The sequence below is a fragment of the Xenopus tropicalis genome, chromosome 7, assembly GCF_000004195.4.
Source record: "Xenopus tropicalis strain Nigerian chromosome 7, UCB_Xtro_10.0, whole genome shotgun sequence".
NCBI classification, from domain to species: Eukaryota; Metazoa; Chordata; class Amphibia; order Anura; family Pipidae; genus Xenopus; species Xenopus tropicalis.
In genome coordinates this window covers 35435142-35445833 of record NC_030683.2, presented here as the reverse complement: position 1 = coordinate 35445833, position 10692 = coordinate 35435142, and the positions used below count along the sequence as shown (strand labels likewise).

The 10692-nt window shown below is 40.5% G+C and overlaps 1 protein-coding gene across 1 annotated transcript in view; it reads right to left on the bottom strand.

The window, feature by feature from the left end:
- The window catches only part of abcc2 (ATP binding cassette subfamily C member 2), a 44418-nt gene extending 37853 nt beyond the window's left edge, over positions 1-6565 (bottom strand). The window contains exon 1 of the mRNA XM_004915869.4: positions 6423-6565. Coding sequence (XP_004915926.1) covers positions 6423-6464 — 42 coding nt within the window. The 5' untranslated portion in view covers positions 6465-6565. The remainder of the gene's footprint in view (positions 1-6422) is intronic.
- Between the last annotated feature and the right edge of the window lie 4127 nt (positions 6566-10692).

Sequence of the window (10692 nt, the reverse complement as noted above, 5' to 3'; positions counted from 1 at the left end):
TTCTGGTTGTAAATACCATTTAGTTAATATTCCCATTTCTCCGTCTCACCACAGTGTTATTTACTACTGAATCATCATCATGCACTCCCCCCTCAATTACTGAAACAACAGAATATGACCATAAAAATCAAAGATAATCCTGGCGGGAAACCAGGAAAAAGCCTGTTGTGCCCTGGCCCTTCTGGGCACTGCCAACCAAGGCTCCCCACCAGCTCAAGCCCACTCCTCACTAGCCCAAGCCCACTCCTCACTAGCCCAAGCCCACTCCTCACTAGCCCAAGCCCACTCCTTGTGAGGATCTGCAGGCACTCCCCCAGATTGCGGCTGCTTGTAAGGAGGGAGAGAGTAACGTGTTCATGGTGCCAGGATGGGAGGAAGCTGGCGAACTCTGGCAAGCGTTTGCAACGGGGGTGACTGTAGTAGGCCCAGGGCATGGCAGTCTGACACTGATCAAAGGTTTATGTCCAACAAACATTCCGATCAATAGGCTATTAACGCTATAATTTATATAATTAATGTGGAAATTATCATTGATTTATGCCGAATGTGAATGTTTGTCTCATATAATCCATTGATTCTTTTGACTGCAATACCACTTTTTGGGTTTTTTAGTGAGCAAGATCCATCTATTTTGTGTTTACAGAAACATACAGAATCTAAGCATTCGGCTTCTCCTTAACCACTTCATGCAGATTCCTTTTCTGCTAAAACCCTCTGCCCAAGCATAGCAATTGTAGCCTACATTTGGGCTTATCCTTTGGACATAAAAACACAGAACCTCCTATGTACCTAGCTGTCACTTGCCATAATAAGCTAATTAGCTAAATATCAAAAAGTGCAAAAGTGCCAACAATCTGAGCATCACTTTCAGAAATACTTCAATCCTGTGCAATTTAACCCTGTGCTCTAATAAATATAGTTAATGAATATAATGCACATAATTTCTCTAAAAGTTTCATTATAATCTAGCCCTACTTCTGCATAAAGAAAAAGTGCCAGTGACCTGCTCTCAGCAAAGTCCAACAATCGCTTCATTATAGTTGTCCCACTTTAACTACAATGTCTTTTAATCTAAGCAGCCTAATACTGTTGAACTACATCACCCACCATTCTTCTGCAATCAGTGGGATTCTAGGAGTTGTAGTCTGGCTTCCCCATCCCAATACCCTTATGGAGAATGTGTCAAAGTGATTAGGTGAAGACTATGATATACCAAAAGATCATCTGAACTTAATGAATGCACAGAAAAGATGATGATCGTGTGGTATTATAGTTCTGCAGTAGCCAGACTACTATTATAAATTTCCAAGGATTCTGCAATACAGGTATGGGACCCATTATCCAGAATGCTCGGGACCTGGAGTATTCCGGATAAGGAGTCTTTCTGTAATTTGGACCTCCTACCTTAAGTCTACTAAGAAATTTATTTAAACAGTAATTAAATAAGGATTCATTATATCTTAGTTGGGATCAAGTACAAGGTATTGTTTTATTATTACAGAGAAAAAGGAAACCATTTTTAAAAATGTGAATTATTTCATTAAAATAGAGTCTATGGGAGATGGCCTTTCCGTAATTCGGAACTTTCTGGATAATGGGTTTCTGGATAAGGGGTCCAATACCTGAAGTGCACAGAACATGTATTGCCATTATTCAAAAAGAAATTTATCAAAAAGCAAGAATTTATTAACCAGCAAAGAATCAGCCTGACCACTGATAAGACAAACTCCCCCTGGTAGACTTCATGTACAACTCTATGGCTGAAAAACACCACCACTGTTGCACAGACTTCAGGAGGAGGTTTAATAAAATTTAAACAGGGGAATCCTGATGGATTCCAATCAACTTAAATCTGATCACATTTAATAACACTTTCCTGACAGTCAGGACTGTATCATTTCTATTGTAATGGGGAATGCTGTTAGAAGGGTTATTTGTGGGTAATGTAAATACTAAGAGGCACATTCATCAATGTAAGATTGAGTCCGAATACTAAAAAGTCATATTTTTTTCTAAGTTTTAGAACTGTGCATATTCTCTGCGATTTTTGTCATTAATTTGCGCAACAATTTGTGTGACAAAATCGTATTTGTCACGAGTATGAAAGTTTCGGATTCATTCAAGTTTCGATATTGTGACTTTCCTTGGGCCAGGTTGGAGCTGCAGAGTGCCATTGAGCCCTATGGGAGACTTTCCTTGTGCCGGGTTGGAGCTGCAGAGTGCCATTGAGCCCTATGGGAGACTCTCCTTGGGCCGGGTTGGAGCTGCAGAGTGCCATTGAGCCCTATGGGAGACTTTCCTTGGGCCGGGTTGGAGCTGCAGAGTGCCATTGAGCCCTATGGGAGACTCTCCTTGGGCCGGGTTGGAGCTGCAGAGTGCCATTGAGCCCTATGGGAGGCTTACCTTGGGCCGGGTTGGAGCTGCAGAGTGCCATTGAGCCCTATGGGAGGCTTACCTTGGGCCGGGTTGGAGCTGCAGAGTGCCATTGAGCCCTATGGGAGACTTTCCTTGGGCCAGGTTGGAGCTGCAGAATGCCATTGAGCCCTATGGGAGACTTTCCTTGGGCCAGGTTGGAGCTGCAGAGTGCCATTGAGCCCTATGGGAGACTTTCCTTGGGCCGGGTTGGAGCTGCAGAGTGCCATTGAGCCCTATGGGATACTTTCCTTGGGCCAGGTTGGAGCTGCAGAGTGCCATTGAGCCCTATGGGAGACTTTCCTTGGGCCAGGTTGGAGCTGCAGAGTGCCATTGACCCTATGGGAGACTTTCCTTGGGCCGGGTTGGAGCTGCAGAGTGCCATTGAGCCCTATGGGAGACTTTCCTTGGGCTGGGTTGGAGCTGCAGAGTGCCATTGAGCCCTATGGGAGACTTTCCTTGGGCCAGGTTGGAGCTGCGGAGTGCCATTGAGTCTTATGGGAGGCTTCCAAAATCATGCACTGAAGGTTCAAAGTCTTTTACGAGAGTTCGGATATGAAAATTTCGTAACTTTCGGATCGTACCACAATACTTTTGCACAACAAGGATGTGAATTTTCGCGCAATTAACGCACATCAGTAATTTTCGGATTTAATCCGAATTTTTCCTAATTGAAATTCGGACTTTGATAAATCTGGCCCTAAGCATTGAATTTATAATTATTTTCTTTGACAATCTGTCACATGAAATGACATGAAAATTCTGCATTTATTCTATTCTGCCTCCATTTTAATCTGTTTGGCTAAAACCGGAATTCACTCAAATGGTAGCCTTAGTAATAACTTCTTAAAGTAAAAGACAGCGGCCTCCTGGGCTAGATTTATCAAAGTCCGAATTTCGGATCTTAAAAAGTACGAATTTTTAGTATTCAGACTCAATCGTACATTGATGAATGGGCCCCCCTGTGTAACTTCAAACAGAAATCCGTCTGTTTTATTTGCAACTGAGGTTTTGCCAGCTTATTAGAACAGCCTGGTTCACTGGCAGTCTGCCTACACAGGTCTTGCTTCCATGTAGCAAAGTCCTAACCTCGCTTAAGGCAGTTAGTCCATATATATATCAGTTTTCTACCAGTCTCCACACCAAAACTCCCTCAGGAAGCTCCTCACAGACCTGTTTCCTGTCTCCCTTGGCAGAGAGCACCCCTCCCCCAGGTGATGAATCACTAAAAGCGCCTGCACTAGTTATTACTTGCTGATTGCAGACAGACAGTGTTATTCTCCTCATGTGCTGGGTCTGACAGAGCAATGGTTCTCAACCTTCTCGACCCTTTAATACAGTTCCTCGTATTGTGGTGACCCCCAACCATAAAATTATTCCTAAGACTATTGGAAATATGTGTTTTCCGATGGTCTTAGGCGATCCCTGTGAAAGGGTCGTTCGACCCCCCAAAGGGGTCGCGACCCACAGGTTGAGAACCTCTCTGATAGAGCATTCTGAAAGATATGTATCTTCCCTTTAGAGTTTTTTACAGACACTGTGCCACCTCCCTTCTGTGGTCTTAAAATCCTTTTACAAGAAGTTAACCTAGGGCCTGGTCTTGTGGCCAGTTTGTGTGACCTGATATTATAGGGCTGTGCACAGACAAACAAGTCCAAACATTAAATAGGTGGGTAAAGAAGAAACATATCCTCAATATCCTCCAAACTTAAAGTGTATATTGCCATAAAACAAGGTCCATAACATATATGTGTCATGTCTTGGGACACTATTGTGCTGCATTAATGGCCTTAAATTGGCCTGGAAAAGACTGGAAAAGCCTTTGCAGATAGACACCTCACAAGTAGAACACCTCACAATCAGAACTCTTCCGTAATCATGATAATTCCGATTCAAACATTGGCTCAAGAGGTTCTTCAGAGGTATAGGTCATCAACCATATAAACTGCTTTTAGATCATAGTGTCAGGCATATATCTGGCATCACGTGAGTTAATCAGAAGTTGTTCTGGAATAGTTTGGGTTCCAAGCCATTATTCCTCCTCTTGGGAATTCAGACTGATCACACGCATATTATTCCAACATGCTTATAGGAGCAGTAATGTTACACATAAAATCTGTATCTGTTTAACCAACAACTACGAATTAACTATTTGTTGGCAACAAATATTTTATATGAAAAAGGTTTTCATTTTATAGTCCTTCAGAGAGCCATGAACTGCATTTAATTTCTGTTTAACTTCCTGTGAAACAACTAAACACATTGTATAATATACAGCTTATCTGTGATCTGCTGTGTAACCTTTGCCTTTTTTGCCTTATTCAGCCTGAATAGCTGCTTACATTGTTATATAGCAGCTTATTTATATAAACTATAGCAGTGTTTCTGAGGCAAACACACCAGTTGCACCAGTGCAGGGCAACAGTACATTATATTTCAATGCATATAAAACACTATCATCTCTTGGTGTTACAGTCCCTTTAATAGGAAGCATAGGCCCATATGATTACCTCTCTCTATTGCAAAAGTTCAGCATGAGCGCATTGATTCTCCATTTGTGGTGTTCTATAAACAAATTAAGAAAAAGCAAAATCCTATTTATTTGGCTCATTTTTAATACTGGGGAATTCATCCCCTTTAAGATAAGGGCTAGTTATTACAAGAACAGTAAACTGACGCAGATTCTTGCAAGGTGAGGCTTTAATAACACATGGTATTAAAACGAGGACTCGTTGTTATGGTTACAAGTTACAGGCTAGGAGCATTTGCACCTTGGCCACTTGAGTGAGGGATCATACTACTGTGCTGATATCGCTGTTGAACAATTCCATGATTGGAACTGAGGATTCTGTGCTTTATTTACACTGGAGTACTCACTTCCACTGGTTACTATATATCGCAACCCCCTGCTGAACTGACCCATACACACTGTATTGTTATGTTTGATAGCACATTTCATATATCTATACTGAAAAAAGGCATGGTTTTGCATAAAGATATACCAAGAAGCTAATCAGATAAAGGGTAGATTAAATGGGATCTTCTGTTTCAATGTTACCATATATTATTTGAGCATAGTATGGGGCACTACTTATACTGGCATTATTTGAGGTATCAGTCTATACAGTCAACAAGCAATTCAAGGGGACATGCTCTGTTGGACAACTTTTTGTGGGATTACAGCATAATAGGAGATCTAAAGGGGGTGATAGAAGGAAGGTTGTGACCAGCTAGCCTGAAAGGTTTAGAAAGGCTAACACTGCAAGCTGAGGTGGATAGGGATAAAAGCAAAGGGGGAAAAAAACTATACTCACTTATTAAAAAACACACAAGGGGGAAAATGAAAATGTCCCACAGAGAGATTAGTTGTGCGCTGTAGCAGAGATCTATCGGGGGTGACTAATCTCTATGTGGGACCTTAGCCCTAAAGGTATATGTTGATACATGGGTCCCTGGCTAGAACCATCCTGACAATGATTCCTAATGACTGGAGGATGATCCTGCCCTGAGGTTGAGGGTAGCCACATGTATATAAATAAATATATGTATAGATAATGATAGACAGATCTGACAGACAGATAATTATAGACAGACCGTCAGAATACAAAAATTAATCATATAATAGATCAATTAACTAACCAAAAAGCACATTTATATTGTTTTCAAGAGCCATTGAATACATTATTTCATCTTACATCTGTCTTTTGGTAGAAATATTTAACCCCTACACCCTAAGGAGTCTGGATAATAGAACTAAGCAGTGAAATACCTACACAGGATTTATTAAGTTCTCATAATACACATCACTCATACACTTCAAGCCTAAATTTATTGTACCCTGCTCAAAGATCATTGACCCACTATATGTACTAAAAAAAGAACGGGAGTATCACATGAGCATGTTTATCCCATTTATATCCAGCAACAACCACCTTATTCACCAACCAACACCTTCCATATTATAGCCATAGACAATGATAATAACTAGGAATATTAAGCACTCAACTCACCCAGAAAATAGAGCCACAATATGAATCCAAAGCTTTAGACATGCTGGTAACTCAGACGGAATCTCACGGGATCCACCTGCCTTGGGATTGTGCTGAGGAATAATAATGTTATATACTATTAGGAGCACTACTATCAGTATGAATCAGCAGGTTAAAAGTCGCCCCCCGCCCACACTGCTCTCTATCCTCTTGAGGTGCATCTCAATCTTGGTTAAATTTTAACCACTTTAACTTCTTTCATGAGCCTGCTCCATTTATCTGAACATGAGACTGATGTTTCTGTTGTTAGGAGCGCTGTTCTGTTTGAATGGAATCTCATAGTGAATATACAGCTTGGATTGTTCCCTTCCTGTTTAAGAAAAGCTTTGCCACAGCCCAACTGGAATTTTTCATGCCATTCTTTAAACTGATCATCTGGATGTCAGAAGGAATAATCTAAAAAAAGCATTGAACTTAATGACGGGATGTAGGTCAATAGGACGAGGACCACTTCACCGACAGGAATTTTAAACCTGCCCAATCAACATCTGGCCAAATTTTGGTCAGATATGGGTCCAGTAGGCCTGTCTGAGGGCCCCACACATGGGCAATAAGCTGCTGACTTGGTCCATAGGCAGCTTTAATCAGGCCATATATTGCCTTGTATAATAAAGATTGTAACAGCCAATACTAAAAAATAAAATAGAAGAAAAACATCAAAACAAAATTAATAAAATAATATCTAATAATGTGTAATAACTTGGTTCAACTTTCCCTTTTCTTAAAGGGGTGTCAAGTGGGAGCGGATTTTGGCCAGGCCATCCTACTATAATTTTTCCATCACAATAATATTATCTATATTGGTTTTTATCACTGCAAAATCCAACTTCATAGTACGCCATGATTTTGCTATTAATTGAATATGATGATCAGTTTATATTGAGAGTTGGATAAGCTTTTAATTGCTTTGTTTAGGAGAGTTTTGTAAGGATTTTTTCTTAGGGTAAAGACATTCAGAGTTTTTCTAGCAGCTACTTGTCACGGCTACAAAAATAGACAATGCTGATAATTTACTGAAAATTGTCTTTACGTGTGTTTTAGCAGAGACAATTCTATTGTCTATGACAGGGTATTTTCTGGCATTTTGTAGCCGTGACAAGTAGCTGCTACTAAGTAGCTCCGTCTGTCTTCGCCCTTAATGATATTTCCCATAACATTATCTATCGTATAAATTCTTATCCATAATCCCATGCCAAAATATACATAATCTGATTATTCTAAAATGGGTGAATACTGTATTTCTGTTTTATAAGACCCCCAAATAAAAGAGGACCCCAGAAACCGTATATTTCAATTCAAAATCAATAAGTATGTTTTTTTTACCATAAACTAACAAAATGCAAACCTTTTCTAGACTTTTGATGAAAGTTTTGAAAAGTGTCTCAAAGCTTGAATTCTCCAGCATCAAATGCCCCGCATATCTTTATGTACAAAAGAAAACATCCTTAATGTGAATGCCAGGGGTCTTCTGAATTCTGTTTGATGTCCGATATGCATAGTATTACAAAACAAAAAGAAATGTGCCACACAGAGACCCCAAAAGTTAAATATTGCAAACAAAATATGAACAGGCAAAAAGAAGTAATTAAGACGGTAAGTAATGATACAACCACCCCCATTTTAGGATATTTCGATGTTACATCCAAGACTGGAAAAAGGACATTTTTCTATGAACATTCACTGTGAGGTTCTATTAGCTCCTATATCTGCTCTATCCACCAATGGTTCAGGGATAACTTCAGGTTAACAGTGGCCAAAGTGGTTTAATGTGTGAGTGTGTGTACTAATGAGAGCAAAGGTTTTTTTTAAAAAAAAAGTACATTTTGTGTATGCACTTTATTGAAAAAGTATTTGCGCTTTACCAAAATACCTGGGTCGGACAGGCAGAATATTTGTGGGACACGGTGCTACGGCACAGCATAAATGTATGGGGCAAGGTCAAGTAGTCCGGGGGGTGTCAAAGGACAAGATCAAACTCTTGGTCACCAGGTGTCTGCAGTAATTAGTGGCCCCTGGGACATTTGCATCCTAGAAGCCACTTGTTCCTCTCTTTTGTCAGAAACAAGAGCATTAGTGAGGTTGGGGGCTTGTGTTGGTTGTTCTGACCCGGCTCACATTGCCATTCCAATTGATTCCACAGCTGTTTAGTTGGGCTGAGGTCAGGGCTTGGTGCAGGCCAGTCGATATGTTCTACTCCCATCTCGGCAAACCCATTCTGTATGGGCCTTGTTTTGTGCAAGGGACATTGTTGACTGGCAATCTGTGGATATTGGCAAATGCCAAAGGGATTGCTGTAAGATGCCATAGACAGTCACTATTTATTGGGCCGGTGGGGGGGCTGTTTGGGCCTCTATGTACTTAAAATCCAAGTCCAGATTTGTTCTGAAAGGTGGCATCTGGCATTGGCCAAACCAAGACTCGCCTGTTAGACTACCAGATGGTGATCGGTGATTCATCACTCCAGAGATGCATTTCCCCTGCTCCAGTACCAAATGGTAGCAAATGCTTTATAGCATTCCAGCTGACACCTGGCATTGGGAATGGTGATGTTAGTATTGTGTGTGGCAGCTCCCCCATATTAAATTGGGCCAAATAAGTTTACAAAAAACAAAGTTGGGGAATACGTTCAAACAAATCTGTCGTAAATATCAGAGAGCTTGCAATGGAGTAAGCACAAAAAATGCAGTGTCATTACAGCAGGACAAAAGTGAGCCCTGACTCATTAGCGGATGCTCTTGCATGAAAATGACCTTCCCTTACTTGAACTTACTTGAACAAGGATCATAGGAGCAATGTTCAGAGATAGCAGAACAGCCAAACTGTTTACTCATTAATTATTAAAGAAAAGGTTCATCTCTGTTCACTGCTCCATAAAGAAACAACTGTTTGAAAAGGCTGCTTGGCCAAGGAGCTATCCAGTCCCCAGGGAGGGGAGCAGGCATCCACATACATCTTATTTATAAATTGGCTGAAATCAGAACGGAAGCCCCTTATCTATTATATTTTTATACATGCAACTTGAACAGTTATTTCACCAGGTGTTTGTAAGCATTTTTCAGTATATACCAGGAAAATGTGACCATCACCTGACTGGGATTCAAAACAGATTCTGGCATTTCTATTACACAGAGGCACAAACAGCCCCTCACCAGCCCACTAAATAGTGACAGTGACTAACTGTCTATGGCATCTTACAGTAGCCCCTCTGCCACAGACTGCCAGTCTGGGCCTATCACCAACAATTCTCCTCTCTCTCCTGTGGTATGTGACAATCTACTTTAACCTTTTCAAAAAAAATTTGTAAACAATTTGTTCACCATTGTAGAGGTTTTGGGGCAGACCAGGGTTGCCCTGTGTGATGCAGCTACTCCAGGCTGTGACAGCAATGCACTCAGTGGCTTTCCATACATTTTTTTTTTTTTTTTTTTTTAAAGGACGAGAAAAAGTAGAATCAGTGGTGGTGGCATGTTCTTGGCACCCCCCCCCCTGCGACTCTAGTTGCTTTCTTCTAACCCTGGCCTGGCATTCCTCTGGAGTTGGGGTATTTTAAATTCAGGAATTATATTACAGGTATGGGACCTTTTATCCAGAATGCTCGGGACCTGGGGTATTCCGGATAAGGGATCTTTCCGTAATTTAGATCTCCATAACTTAAGTCTGCGAAAAATCATTTAACTTTTCAGTAAACCCAACAGGATTGTTTTGCCTCCAATAAGGATTAATTACATCTTAGTTGGGATCAAATAGAAGTTACTGTTTTATAATTACAGAGAAAAGGGAAATCATTTTTAAAAGTTAGAATTATTTGCTTATAATGGAGTCTATGGGAGATGGCCTGGAGATTCGGAACTGTCTGGATAATGGGTTTCCGGATAAGGGATCCCATACCTGTATTATATATTAAGAGACATCTGTATAGTTTTACACAAAGGGGAATATTTATTAATCAGTCAAAAAAGAGTTCATTGCAGGGGAACTCCTTACATATCTATGGGTTGCAAACACAAGCACTTGTCAGCTGATTTAGTCTCTATAAGCGGCTGTTTTGGCGCCTTGTTTTCAAGCAGCTATTAAAAAAGCAGCATTTCCTAGTGCAAAATTGTCCTTAGGTACATTTGAATTTATGTTATGTTATCGAAAGAGTGAAAACATAGCGCACTGTGTTCTCACCAACTGATTTTTATGCCACTACAAATCCAAAACAGGTAAAGGACCTGTTATTGAGAATGCT